We start from the raw sequence: 15,657 nt of genomic DNA, 5'->3' as shown, positions 1-15,657 counted from the left end.
AAAATCAGGTGTAGGATGAGATGAAAATTTACAAAAAACAGGTTGTAAAACACTACATATAGAATGACTTTATTTTGGTGTATATATATGTATATATACGTATTCTGGAGGAATATTGAGGTAGATGTTACTAATGTTCACCAATATCCAGTTTGTTTCCCCTTCCAAGCACACAAAGGCCGTACTTCTCAGCCCAATGTAATTGGGCAGGGTAAATAAGTTGTGAGGAGAAGAAACCTGTGACACTTTCTGCTGAAATACTCTCTCTCTTACCCTGCTATAGCAATCATAGAGAAAGCCTTATATTGAGATATAGAGAAGAAGATCAAAGTAGCTACCACATGGAGGTTCACTGCCCTGGAGAGTCACCTAAACCCACAGCTGACTTTGCATGAGCGACAAACTTCTGTGTTAAGATACTCAGATTTTGGTACTGTTTGTTATTAGAGCTTAACTCAGCTTAATTTGACTAATACATTACAATGGTAATTACCAATACATTACAATGGTAATCTCAGGGTAGTAGAAATATGCCATTTTTATTTTCTTATTTTTTTGCTTTTCTTTTTTTCTAATTTTCTACAATGTCCATGTGCTGCTTGTTAATTTAATAATAAAAGGCTACTTTTTTATTTTAAAAAATGGTGAAAGGAGACCACCTTCACGACCAGCAATGAAAAAAATCATCAAAGACAATTTCCTAGATGTGGCTGCCACAAATGCAGCACACAAAATACACACACACAAAAGAGGAAACTAACTTCTTTTAGGGCACTAGATATGAAAGACAATTCCTTAGATGTGGCCACCATAAATGTGGTACACACAGAAAAAAGTAAAACTCATATACATGTTTTATAACAAACAATTTTAGCATTTTTAAAAAGCTCAATTCCTGATAATAAAAAATTGAGTTGGGAAAGTTCACATGAGAGTGTACGTTCTAACATGTCGTAAGCAATTTACCAAGTTCAGTGTTTTTGAGATGCTTATTATTTAGTGGAAGGCTGAGAATTTTCTTCAGACTATGTAGATTTTCATTCATAACTGATCTAAATATACATTCCTATATCGCATTTCTCCTTGGTATTACAGGGTCCTTAGATTTGGGGTCAGTTAGGCAAACTTAAAAAGTCCTCCAAGTTTCTATTAGCAAGACTATTCATAATGGACTAAAACTGAAAACTACCCAGAAATCCGTCAACAGTACAATGAATACATAGTGATACATTCACACCATGGAATACAAAAGCAGCAAGAACGAATCATCTACAACTACCCATGACAATGTGAATGATTCCTACCAACATGCTGGGTGAAAGAAGCCAATCCCAGTAGTTCATATAATATATAAAAACAGACAAAACTAATCTGTGATTCCTTTTTTGGGAGACTGTGACTGGAAGGTGGCATAACGGAAACTTCTGAAGTGCTGGTAAATTTTGTTCTTCATCTGGGTGCCAGTTACATGGATGTGTTGTTTGTGAAAATTCAACTTTATACTTACAACTGCATATGTATTAAACTTCAATAAAACATTTTTTAAAAGTTCTTTAGAGTATGCTATTCTGTTTTAGGTCTCTGCTTTCAGTATATCACTGAAATATTAAATGGACTTAAAAGCATATCTATATTTGAAAAATTTATCTTTTAGGTAAGAGATTACATATATAGGAAAGATAATCCAAAATTTTATGAACATGAAATTCTAAAGTTTAGCTATTATAATGTATGCATTATACAATACAAAACTACAGCAGGGTACATTACTTAAAGAGATATTTTTCAGCAAGATGGTTGTCAAAAGTTGAATAAATGTGAACTAAGTTAACTCACAATTTTCTGAATGGCAAGTTAAAAATAAGCACTAACAGATCTCTAATGAAATGCTAACATCGTTTATATTCATTATATGATATTTTCAAATTATTCATTAAATATTACAAATAATTTTAGTACAGATGTAAAGAGACTCAACTACATCATTCATATTTTATACTATTTCTCTGAAAAGTCTATTTAAAATGAGTCTAAAATATCTTCACTATTTTAAATCTGAAAAAACTGAGCCAAAGAAAAGCTATTCTATTAATACGATCACCAATTCAATTATCAATAAGGTCATTCAAATTTTTATACTTTCAAATACAAAAAGATCATGAAATAAAAATTAGCAATAGTTTCACTTATGAATTATATCTCCTGTCTTAAAAGAGTAGATCCATAGTATAAATATCTACTTTGCATTTAAGAAAAACTTTGCAGTTATCAGGCAGTTCAACTAATATACTGAGATTTATCTTCTATTTTAAAATGTTTAATCTCAAAGCATAGATATTCGTACTAACAGCATAATTTATATCACAGAATAAAAGGAAGTATTTAGCATAACGTGTATCATAAAATAAATGGGGCAATTACTGAAGACATAACATTACATGTATGACAAAAACCACAAAAATATTTAAATAAAAAAATGAAAGGCATTGCCTTTTCCATTTTAGAAGGTTTACTATTATTTTTATTCCAAGACAAAAGCAGATTAAATAAATCAGAATTACCTTGACAGCCACTCCTTTTCCTTCAGGAAATTCTAGAAGATGAAAAGTCAGTTCTTCAACCCTATTAACGCAGAGCTTTGGGTCGGTTGTTCTTCTCAGCGCCTGAACTAATGCCCGGGTTCTGTTATCAATACTCACTCTCGCAATAATCTACAAAGACATATTAAAATATACATGATTAGAATATGAAATTCCTCTAGTAAAACCAACAAACGATCAAAGTTTCTTAGGTCCTGTTAGAAAATGAAACTTATAAATATGACAAAAATTAAAACTTAAAACCACACTAAATAACAACTTGCCTTTTCTCGTTGAAGAGATAAACGCTTTTTCTCCTCTGCATTTCTGTCTTTGCTGACAGTCTGCTCAGCTTTAACAGCCTCTTCCTGTTCTTCTGACTGACTCTTTGAATCATACTTTAACTTGGGGACGAGTCCACCAATATAACCACCTACTAAAGCTTGTACACCTTCAGTGGGACGAGCAAGAAAGTTAGCAATACTTTGTTTAGTAGAAACCGGAAGAACCTCAGGTGTCCCACTGGGACTTGTTGGCTTGTCCACAGTATATAAAGAAGATTCTGAGTCTAGCTTCTCATCAGTCAGGACGCCAGGATCTGGAGAACTGGATTTCTCTTTTTCAACCTTTTTATTTTCAAGTTCTGAGTTGTCCTGGAAAGGTTTATTTTCCTTTTTTGGAGACATTTTTTCCTCACGTTTGAAGTATGAATTAATATGATTTGATAAAAAGTAGAATGACGCTCCAAATTTTGTGGTTATACTATTTGTGTAAAGGCTTTGTTTATCTAGATCTTCGTCTTTATCTATAATGTGATTTTTCTTTTCTGGAAAAGAACTCTTTTCTGCTGATTTGTCACTATATTTTTTCAAAGATTTGATGGTTTGTTTAATGTTTTTCTGTTTTAACCAGACACTATCCAATACTTTTCTTAATATCCAAGAACTTGGCTTGAATTGAGCTAAACGTGAGATCATTTCATTCTGATTACCAAAAACAGCCTTTGAAACAGAGTTCAAAGTACTTTTAATACGGGACATACGAATGCTCACTTTTGTGAGTCCCTTGGGAGCAGAAGTGCTAAGTTTCAAAATTCCAATATGTAAACCATGGTTGCTTGGAGAGTAACTGTGCCTACTACAAAAATGTGCTTCACTTTTGGTCCATTTACATCTTATTTTGCTTGTATGAAAACCTCTTTGTAGACTGATGTGGCTTATCCTCCAGTAATGTTTAGGTGAGCACAAGAAATGCAGTTGCTCGCTTCTCTGCTTCCCACAAAGATTTCTTGCATTACTAAGGAGGTAAATATATATATCTATAGTCAAATTAACAGACATAACTTAAAAATCATTTATTTTCTATATGTTATGACTCTCACTTCATTCCTCAATGCTTCATTTAAGAAATGCCATAATTCATGGTCTTACCTGAAATGGTAAGAAAAAAAAATTAGAATTCAAGATAAAATTGAAATTGGTTATTAGATAAAATACATTACTACTTGAACTAAACTCAACAACTTGTCTCAAAAGACGAATAATAAATTTCTATTATGGCTGATATAGATTTCACTTTTAGGCTAACAGAAAATAATCCATCTTTTGGTACAGAACTCACTGAAAAAAGAAAGTGAGTAGTAGGATGCTTCATGAGAACTAATTTAGGGAAGCTACTCAAGAGATAAGTTTTCCTACAACACATAACCGAATATGCATTTTAGATACGATGGTGTTTTTCTTCCTTATTGTAAAAGTCTTGACTAGTTTATGTGACACCAGACTTCAAGTTCTTTGAAGACAAGAGTCAGGTCTTACACTTCATTCACTGCAAACCATTTACAGAATATTTAATCTATACCAAACATGGTGTTAGATGTGGAGACCACAAAGACAAACAGGATACTAGGGAACTTTCAGTCTCAGACCTAGAGAGAGCCATGTAAAGAAGATTTCACTACCTACTAGTAACAAGTGCTTATTAAATCAGAGAAGTCAGACTAGAAGAAGCTACGTGCAACATTTAACAGACAGGGCGCTCATAACCACCATATAAAAAGAACACATACAAATAAGAAAGCAAAGATTAACCCAACAGAAAAATAGGCAAATGACATAAACAGGCCAGTCACAGAAGAATAAATATAGTAAAATTATGTAAATATCCTTCACCACGTCAAACAAAAATGCCGATTAAAACAGGTATTTTGTTCTTTCAATTGGTAAAAATGTAAATGATTGATAATATCCAGTATTGATAATGGGCTGGGGAAATGGGACACAGATGGCTATTTGACAGTATCTAATGAAATTTTAAATGCTATCTATCAAAATTTTAAAGGCACATCTTCTTTGATCAGCAATTCCACTATTAAGAATTTATCCTACAGAAATACTTGCATAAGAGTGCAAAGGTATATACACACATTCCCTGTCTCACTGCTTGAAATAACGAAACACTAAAAAACAACTCTACATCTTCTAGCAAGGGATGGTTAAATAAATTATAGTACATACATTCAATGGAATAAGTTACCATATAACATACATAGCAGTTAAACTAGCAGAACTGGATGATCTGCAGACATATCCTTTACACACAGCACAGTGAAAAAGGCAGGCTGAAATATTATATGTACCATACACCCACGAAAATACACAGACGTCGATATGTAGATATTATATAATAGAAGAAAACAAAAGTATATATGCAGTTTAAATCTGTGGCTACACACACACACATACAAAGAGACAGATTCTGAAAGGATAAGAACTGGCTTATTTATTACTGTGAACTGAGGAATGGGATCAAAGAAGAACGAGGAAAAGAACTTTTACTTTTTACTTTTGTATTGTGAATTATTTACAATGAGCAGGTATTACTTTTGTAATTAGAAAAAGCAAACAGTTTAAACAGATGGTGCCAGATGAATGGAAGACACAAGGTGAGAGTAGATATCCGGATGAATCCAAAATGAGATGCTAAAAACTGGTCAAAGTTATGGGGCCGGCCCGGTGGTATAGTGGTTAAGTTCACGCACTCTGCTTTGGCAGCCCAGGGTTTGCAGGTTCGGATCCTGGGGGCGCGGACACGCACACCGCTCGTCAAGCCATCCAGTGGCGGCGTCCCACAGACAAAGTAGGGGAAGACGGACACAGATGTTAGCTCAGGGACCATATTCCTCAAGCAAAAAGAGGAAGATAGGCAACAGGTGTTAGCTCATGGCCAATCTTTCTCACAAAAAAAAACCTGGGCAAAGTTAAAAAGGAATTCATCACATGGTAAAGATAAGAGGGGAAGGAGAGAATTCTAGATAATGGAAAAAAAGAAACACAAGCAAACACAAAAAAGCATTTAAGAAAGCAAATGTATCTGTCTTCCTGGCTCTTCTGAACTCCTCACGACTTGCAGTCAACGTAATGAGCTGAATTAACGTAAAAGCCCCACAATCCCCAACAAAGGAATACTTGATAAAACACAATTAAAGTACTTGTGAATAAAAAGCCATACTCAAAACCAATAACGGACTCCTGCAACTCAACAAAAAAAATCAAATAACCCAATTAAAAAATGACCACAGGAGGGGCTGGCCCGGTGGCGTAGTGGTTAAGTTTGCATGCTCCGCTTTGGCCGGCCACCCAGGGTTCGCACGTTCGGATGCCGGGCACAGACCTACGCACCGCTTATCAGGCCATGCTGCGGCAGGCGTCCCATATAAAGTAGAGGAAGATGGGCACGGATGTTAGCCCAGGGCCAGTCTTCCTCAGCAAAAAGAGGAGGATTGGCAACAGATGTTACATCAGGGCTAATCTCCCTCACCAAAGGGCAAAGGACTTGAATAGACATTTCTCCAAAGATGATATATATACAAATGGTTAACAAGCATATGAAAAGATGCTCAACATCACTGATTATCTGAGAAATGCAAATCAAAACCAAATGAGGTATCACCTCACACTCATCAGTATGGCTATTATCAAAAAAACAGAAAATAACAAGTGTTGACAGAGATGTGGAGAAGCTGGAACCCTTGAGCACTGTTAGTGGGACTGTAAAATGGCACAGCCACTATGGAAAACAGTATGGTGGTTCCTCAAAATATTAAAAATAGAACTACCATATGATCCAGCAATCCTACTTCTGGGTATACAGCCAAAGGAATTGAAAGCAGGGTCCCAAAGAGCTATTTGCACACTTATGTTCACAACAGCACTAGTCACAAAAGCAGACGTGGAAACAACCCCAATGTCCATGACAGATGAAGAGATAAACAAAATGTGGTACATATGCACAATGGAATATTATGCAGCCTTAAAAAGAAAGGGAATCCTTTCATATGCTACAACATGGATGAACCTTGAGGACATTATTTTAAGTGAAATAAGCCAGTCACAAAAGGGCAAATACTGTATGATTCCACTTATAGGAGGTACCTAGTGTAGTTAAATTCACAGATATAGAAAGCAGAATGGGGGTTACAAGAGGTTGGAGAATGGGGCAAAGAAGAGTTGTTGTCTAATGGTTACAGAATTTCAGTTCTGCAAGATAAACAGTACAGGAGATCTATTTTACAACAATGTAAATTGTACTTAATGCTACTGAACTATACACTTAAAAATGGTTTAAGATGGTAAATTTTATGTTTTTTACCACAATAAAAAAATTAAAAAAAAAAACAGTGGGAAATCCACAGTTGAAGAGGAATCACAGGCCTGGATCTGCAGTCACATTACCTTGATGGTGCAGACACCAAGCAAATGAAAACTAGTCTGAGCCGGTCAACCCCATGGGGCCTCAGCAGAGTCCAGTGAACTGCCATGTAAGGACTCTTCCAAAGTTCAGGGCACGTGGGACTCCCACACTAAGCAACCACCACTGAAGATCACCTCACACAGACTACAATACACGCAAGGAAATGAACCACCACCTCAAGAGAATACCAGAAAATACAGCCAACTGGAAAATGTGTAACCAAGATTTAGAAATAATAGGAAAAAGTTAAGTAGGTTTAAAATGTTCAATGATATAACAGAAGGAAAAAAAATAAAGAGGCAAAAATAAAAACTTTACAGGGAACAGGAAGAGCAAAATGTCAGAAATAAAAACTGCAGCTGCATGCTAGTCACTGTGCACACCTATAATACAATGACAAAGAATAGCTGAAAAGAAAGGAATGGGGACAACGACAGACCAGGCCTATAGCAATCAAAAGAAAGCAAAAAACACTTTAAGGCAAACTTAAGGCAAACGCATTAAATAAGGATAAAAAAGGGGCATTATATAATAGTAAAAGGAATAATCTATTTACTTAGTAAAACTCAGGCGGGTCATCTTGGCCTTGGAGAACAAGACAATCTATTAACAAATAAACAAATAACTAATATAATGTATAATATGAGGTCAAGAATGCCATGAAGAAAAATAAAGCAGGGGTTGGGGAGGAAGGGCACAGAGAGCGCTCTTGGAGTTGATGTGGTCAGAAGAACTGAGTTGACATTTTACTGGACACCTCAATGAAGTGAGGAAGCAAGTATCTGGGGAAAACATCATTCAAGGCAGAGGAAAAAGAAACTAAGACTTTGGAGACAAGAATGAGCTTTATCTATTCAGGAATAGCAAGGACAAGGTGGTTGAAGAGAAGTGAAAAATGGGAACAATGGAAGAGACAGGCCCCAGAGTCAAGCAGAAGACAGAGCTACATAAGCCTAGAGTACGGTAAGGGGTCTGCATTGTTTCTTTGCCATAAGATATAACCCTTGGGACGAATTATTAATACACCTAACAACTCGGCATTGAAACAGTATATCAAGCGAAAAAAAAAAGGGGGAAAAATTACAGGAAGACTAGACAATTTCGTGATCATAATACTTTAATACACCTCTCTAGAAACTAAAATTGTCAAGTGAAAATTACTAAACACAGAGAGCTCTCAACAAAATCAACAAGCTTTATTTAACTGCTCCCAAATCACAATGCTAGTAAATGTAGATAAGAGTTTTGAGAGTAAATTCAGCTGGAACAAAAGTTAGGTTGGAAAAAGATGAAGAGAAGAATGTGAAGTGGGAGGTGCCATCATCAGCTGAGAAAAGAGCAAGGAGACTAGACTACCTATTCATTGGGTAGTATAAACACAATGGGGTATAAACAGAATAGAGAGGCTTAGACGAACCGCTAGGGAATGGAATTGAGTTTTAACTAGAGGAAATAAGGCAATTGCTAGGTGGAGGCTAAGCTGAGGATGGAAAGAAGGAATGTATAGAGGACTTCACTTAGTTATTGCAATAATGCAGGTATAAGGTGACAAGAGTTTGAATTAAGGTAACAGTACTATAATGGAGAAGAGGGTTACTCTGAGCCACACTGAAAATGGGGAAACAACAAAACGCAGGACTTGGTGACAGGGAAGAATGGGGTAAGCAGAGGGAGGTGTCAAGACAACTTAAGGGTTTTTAATCAGAGTCACAGGGAGAATGCCATTTGAGAATATGAGATAACTGGGAAGGGGGCCAATTTAATAAGAAAGAAAAATCTCTTGGATGTACAGAATGAAGTAACAGTGGGACATTCAAATGGAGATATACTATAGAAACAAAGGCTGTGGATTTCTGTTTGGAGTTATCAGCACAGTGACAGCTGAAACCATAAGACTCGATTTACCAAAGAAAGGTTGATAGTAATTCTTGAGCATTTTGGGATCATAGAACCTGATAAAAGCTCCTTTTCCTTGAAAAATGTTTTTTTGCACATATACACTATATTTTCCATGACATTTCAGGATATTCATGGGCCTACTAAAGTATTCTTTGGGTTTCAAATTTTAAAACTCTGGTTTAGAGAGAAGAACAAGAGTAGAGCCTTGACTGCCATCCAGAGTTAGGAAGAGTAAGTCTTCCAAGGAAACAAAAAAGCACAGAAGAAAAGCTACCCTGAAAAAATCGGGCAATGGAAACCAAGACAAAAGCAAGTTCTAAAAAGTAATGGATAATGAACAAAGTAAAATATAAGACACCAGAGTGAAAGATTAGGACTAAGACATGACAGATAAGAAGGTGTCTAGGGCTAAGAGTTCTAACACTGACATTTTCACAAATATATGTTCCACAAGTGAGGCAACATGTACCCTTCAGCACAATTTCTGTCATTACTGAGCCAAAAAACAACTCCAAGTACAAGCTGTACTTTATCCACTTTGCACGTGAAGCAAGTAAATATATAAACTAGTGAAACTGATCTTTTCATTTAACACCACTCCTTAAAAGGACACTATTTTCAAGATTTTAATTTAGATCTGATATAGAAATAGAAAAACAAGATCAACATTTAAAAAGTCTGATTAATAAAAACTATGAAATAAGAACATGTTCTTATATGGAAAGCACAACCAACCTTCACAAGCCACCTAACAAAATAACTACAACGGGTTTGAAACCTGCCTCATAAGAGGCATAAACTCTCAGTTCACAGTTTAGTATGCTTTTTTAAAATTCTCAGATTCTTAAATTCTTAATATTTCACTGTTTTAACAACAGCATTTTCTCGATACACTGAAACATAACGTTGTCATTCTTGAAATCTCAACAATTAGGACTGTAGAACCAGGATGCAACTGTTACTGGAAGTAAAAACACTATTTTAAACAGGATTATATGATAGCCCCTTATGCCACATCTCTTCTAAGGTTCTCCTGAGTCACCACTTTTCTTTACAGTCATCATTGTATTAGGCGTAGAAACCAGCTTCCTCCCAGCATGACGATAAAATGACAACTACGGGAAGTACCGCAACACGATTCATACAACTTCACCTTTTCAAAAGCGCACACCTGAATCCGCTTAAGCAACAGCAGTCAGGGATAGAGTTAAATGTGGGTGGGGTTAAAAAAGAAACCGCTGATAAATAAAAATACCAAGCGGCAGAATCATCCGGGGCACACTGACAGTCGAGAATGATATAGCACGGGGAAACTGTTTAGACAGTCCCCGGAGAACTGCTAGAGAACCCCAGAGCCCAGGGGCAGCCCGACTCGGGGTAACCCAGAGCCCAGGGGCAGCCCGACTCGGGGTAACAGGGCTGGGAGTCGCGGGGAGGGACAGGAAGCGCGGGGCGGGACCAGAGAAACCAAAACAGCGTGCGCGTCCGGGCCAGAGAAACCCACCGGGGCGGGGAGCCGAGGGCACCGCGCACCAATCAGCCCAGGGCCCGCGGGCTCCTTCCGGTGCCTCGCCGCCTCTTGGAGACTAGGTCCTGGGACTTCCTCGAGGCCGGGCGTCTCCCCGCCCTCTTCCTCTGGAAGTGTCCTCCGAGGGGAGATAAGAAGACCCGGAGGGCCGACAAGTGCCCGGGGCGACCAGGCTGCCCTCTTCCTTATCATCCCGCCTCCGTCCCCCAGCGGCCACTTACCGGGGTGCAGGCCGCAACTACATCGGCGGCAGCGGCGACGCGCCTCTTCCCGGCCTTGATGTCCACTGGGGCCGGCCAGCATCAGCTGAGCTTCCAACACAAACAAGCGCAGCCGCCCGAACGCCCCCCCCGCCCCACTCCAGCTCCGTCCCGCCCCAGCGGAAGTGACGCACGCGACGCGCCTACCCGCCTGCCCCCGAGGATCTCCGCTTCGCCCAGGCCTCTCCCTCCCTCCCTGTCAGTCGCGGCTCCTCTCCCTCACCGAGACGCGCAATAGAGCATGACTGAGCGCGAGGCCGGGCGTGCGTGCGTGCGTGCGTGCACGCGCCTGCCTGAGCCCGGAGAGGCGGGGCTTGGTGGCGGCCGAGCGGACTTTGCTCCGTGTGCTTGCTTGCGCACCTCCATCCCCTGTCACCTGAGCGGATCCACCATATCCACGTCCCTGAAGGCCCTGTCACTTGCGTCCGGTCCTCGGAGCTGAGGGCTGCGTTACCAGCCGCCCAGAGGGTGGTCAGCAGCGTGCTCCGGGGTCCCTACTCCTCTGCTGTCACCTTTCCCGGGCATAGCCACTGGACTCAATATCCCCAAAAAGCGCTGTCACATCTACTATCGTATTGGAAGTTAGCCTGTGAAGTTAGCATATACTGCCTCACGAAAGGTCCCACACTTAGCACGTTTTTCGAATTCCGACCTTTTATGTATACCAGGTGAGCAAACTACAGACTTAGGGCAAACCTGGCCCACCGCCTGTTTTTGTACATCTGTGAGCTAAGAATGGTTTTTACATTCTGAAGGGTTAAAAATATAAAAAGAAAGTGCCCGCCTGCTGGCGTAGTGGTTAAGTTCGCGCGCTCAGCCCAGGGGCCCCGGGTTCGCAGGTTCCAATCCTTGGCGCAGACTGATGCTCCACTCATCAAGCCATGCTGTAGTGGCCTCCCATATACAAAATAGAGGAAGATGGGCACAGATGTTGGCTCAGAGCCAGTCTTTCTCACCATAAAGAATGTTTTGGGACACATGACAATGACATGAAATTCAAATTTCAGTGTCCATTAAAAAAAAAAATCTTACTAGGACACAGCCTTGCCCATTCCTTTACATGTCAGGCAGCTTTTATGCTACAACAGCTTCCTTTAATTAAGTTGAGGTTAGGAAAGATAGAAAAGTAGTCTTTACTAGTACTCAACCTCAAAAAATACCAAGACTGTTAGACTCTTCCCTCTAGGCTCCCATCTCTCTCATGAGTGTTAATGCTTTAGCCTCTTGTAAGATTATTGTAAAGTCTTTAAGGAAGGAATTATTTGAGCTACCAAATGTAGTGGGTGTTAGACTGATACTATTTTCTTTTTTTTTATTAAGGTGAGGAAGCCAGCTTGCGTGGGGCACAAATGGCTGGATTGTGTACATCATAATGCATGGTAAACCCCTGTAGTGCATAATCCAGATATGTTATTTAGCTATATGATAGATCAGAGATGTATGCATAAATTAAGAGGTGTACGGGAGTAACTTTAGTTCTGGGGAAATGTTTCTTCCTATTTTTAAAGAAAAAATTATTCTTACACTTGTTAAAATGATAAGGAAGACTTTATTGAGGACTATTGCTGTAGGTGTCAAGACTATTGCAATAGGGGAGAGAGATTGGGCTCAACTATGAATACAACAAAGACAGCTGGAGATGTATAGCCAATGAGCAGAGTGAGAGGGGTCAGTGGATGGAAAATTACTAAGAGGGGACATCAGAGGTAGGAGTTGTTCTTGCTAAACTGACTTAGGATTCTTGCTGAAGACAGACCAGTGTGATCAGATGTCAAGGGTGAGTAGTGAGGATTTTGATCAGATATCAAGGGAGATCAGATATCAAGGGTGGGAGATTCTCTCTAAATTGACTTAGCAGGATTCTTGCTAAAACTGGACTTCGCTGGCCGAAGACAGGGCCCAGGCCAGAAGCCTAGGCAAGAAGAGGGCTCAGAGAAACCTAATTAAAGTTTGGTCAAGGAGGAAGTCTTTGTCAGCATCCATTCCTCCCTTGTTTCCCTTTATTCCCTAATTTAGTCAGACTTTATCAATTATCTAGATTTACCTCTCATGTCAGAAATTTGCAAATAACTCTCAAGTCCTCCTTCACCTTTTTTGCCCTTCCATTCCCTGGCTTGTCCACCCCCATACCATTAATGGTCTTGAAGTCTGATGATTCTTACTGCAAAATCTCTTGAATCTTTCCACTGCTCTACATTGTCATTTCCACTGCTTTAGTTTAGGTTTTCATCCTTGCAACTCAAACTTATCTAAACTGTTTTTCCAGCCTATAATTAACCTCCGACTCAGAGCCATTCTCTTCTGTGCAGCCAAACTAATCTTTCTAAAGTGCAAGTCCAATCATGTGTTTTCCCTGATTAAAAGTGTTTGCTGGCGCTTCACCTCCATAGAATAAAATGAACGGCATGTTCTGGCCCTGCCGACCCTCCAGCCTTAATTTCACCACTCGCTCCTTGCTCTTTACCCGCCAGCCATTCCTGTAGTTCCCCAAATACCTGTGCCATCTTACTCTTCAGTGCCTTTGCTCACACCTCCTTCAAAGCCAGGAAAGCCTACAAAACTAAACATACTCTTACCGTACAGTCCAGTAATCATGCTTCTTGGTATTTACCCAAAGGAGTTGGAAACTTATGTCGGCACAAAAACCTACGCACAGATAATTATAGCAGCTTTATTCATAATTGCCAAAACTTGGAAGCAACCAAGATGTCGTTCAGTAGGTGAGTGGATAAGTAAACAGATACATCCAGACAATGGATTATTCAGCACTTAAAAGAAATGAGCTTCAAGCCATGAAAAGACGTGGAGGAACGTTAAATGCTTATTACTAAGTGAAAGAAACCAATCTGAAAAGTCCACATACTGTATGATTCCAACTATATGACATTCTGTAAAAGACAAAACTATGGAGACAGTATAAAGGTCAGTGGTTGCTAGAAGTTGGGATGGGGAGTGGGGGAGGGATGTATATAGGCTGAGTGCAGAGTATTTTTAGAGCATTGAAAATACTCTGTATTATACTGTGATCATGGATACATGTCACTATACATCTGTCCAAACCCATAGGATATACAACACCTGAGTGAACCCTAAGGTAAACTGTGGACTTTGGATGATAATGGTGTGTCAATGTAGGTTCATCACTTGTAACAAATGTACCACTCTAGTGGGGGATGTTGATAATGGGGAGGCTATGTATGTGTGGGGCCAGAGGGTATATGGGAAATCTCTGTACCTTCCTCTCAATTTTGCTGTGAACTTAAGACCTCTCTAAAAATAATTAAGTCTTCAAAAAGAAAATTAAAAGAAAAAAAAAGGAAAGCCTTATCTTACTACTTCATAGAGCAAATCATTTCTTCCATGTGTGCTTGCTCTTCCTTGTGCCTTGGCTGCACAGTATTGTAATTTATTCGTTTACATGCCTATGAATTTCCTTTAGGCAAGGAGTACAATATAACTATATTTGTATCTTCTGGATATAGCATAAATACCCAGCAAATAGATTATCTAGAATTCTATGTTGAATTGATTTTTAATTTTATTCAGATTACTAATTAATAAGTTAAAAAAGAAAAATAAAACCCATTCATGATTCTTATGATGTTAGAAAAAGTTTTAAGAGAATTTCAAACAAAATAAATTTAGTAGTGTGCAAAATAGGAGATTATCTTGTGTTTTTAATAGCAGACTAATAATATTTAATAGCCTTCAGGAGAACGTCATACTTGGAATAATGTTAAATACAGTTCAACCCTATATTCTGCTGCTGCTAGATAAAGTAGACATCCACACTGCTCCTGTATCACTTACTTGCTGTTCTCATTCCATTTACAAGGTTTACTGATTATCTATTTTAGGCCTTTCCCTTCTCTAAATCCATAATCAACCCTATTGACCATTAAGGTCTGGCTCATAATACCTCTTCAAAGAACTTCTAGTCTCTTTATTGTTCAAACAAAACTAAATTCTGTAGCCAAAATAAATTTAGCCATATGGCTGTATGATATTTCTTCAAATCACCTAAGTGAGGGATATGTCAGAAAATGATTCTAGAAGAATAGTTACTGTGGTAGGCAGAATAATGGCCTCCTAAAAAATGTCCACGCGCTGATCCCTTGAACCTGTGAATATGTTATGTTACATGGCAAAAGGAACTTTGCAGATGTAATTAAGGATACAGATTTTTTTTTTTTTTGAGGAAGATTGGCTCTGAGCTAACATCTGTTGCCAGTCTTCCTCCTTTGTTCTCCCCAAAGCCCCAGTAGGTAGTTGTATGTCATAGTTGTACATCCTTCTAGTTGCTCTACGTGGGACGCGGCCTCATCATGGCTTGATGAGCAGTGCGTAGGTCTACACCCAGGATCCAAACCTGTGAACCCCCGGCTGCCAAAGCAGAGTGCGTGAACTTAACTGCTGTGCCACCAGGCCACGCCCAGGGTACAGATTTTAAGAAAGGGAAAGTGTCTGGATTATCCAGGTAGGCCCAATCTAATCACATGAGCCCTTAAAAACAGAGAACTTTCTCAGGCTGGTGGCAGTAGAGATGTGGCAGAAGGGAAGCTGGAGAGATTCACAGGTGGTAGGAGTGGCAGAGAGAAAGGGGGGAAAATTTGACCAGGAATAAATATGGCTTTAAAGA

The 15,657-nt window shown here is 39.0% G+C and overlaps 1 protein-coding gene across 1 annotated transcript in view; it reads right to left on the bottom strand.

Moving 5' to 3' along the window:
• PNPLA8 (patatin like phospholipase domain containing 8) overlaps positions 1 to 11,094 on the bottom strand; it is a 45,408-nt gene extending 34,314 nt beyond the window's left edge. Inside the window, exons 1-3 of the mRNA XM_058523103.1 lie at positions 10,980 to 11,094; positions 2,864 to 4,009; positions 2,562 to 2,711 (exon numbers count right to left, since the gene is read on the bottom strand). Coding sequence (XP_058379086.1) covers positions 2,562 to 2,711; positions 2,864 to 3,919 — 1,206 coding nt within the window. The 5' untranslated portion in view covers positions 3,920 to 4,009; positions 10,980 to 11,094. The remainder of the gene's footprint in view (positions 1 to 2,561; positions 2,712 to 2,863; positions 4,010 to 10,979) is intronic.
• Between the last annotated feature and the right edge of the window lie 4,563 nt (positions 11,095 to 15,657).

The sequence above is a fragment of the Diceros bicornis genome, chromosome 3 (genome assembly GCF_020826845.1).
Source record: "Diceros bicornis minor isolate mBicDic1 chromosome 3, mDicBic1.mat.cur, whole genome shotgun sequence".
In the NCBI taxonomy this organism is placed as follows: domain Eukaryota; kingdom Metazoa; phylum Chordata; class Mammalia; order Perissodactyla; family Rhinocerotidae; genus Diceros; species Diceros bicornis.
The sequence above is the reverse complement of the archived record's forward strand: the minus strand, read 5'-3'. Positions and strand labels throughout refer to the sequence as shown.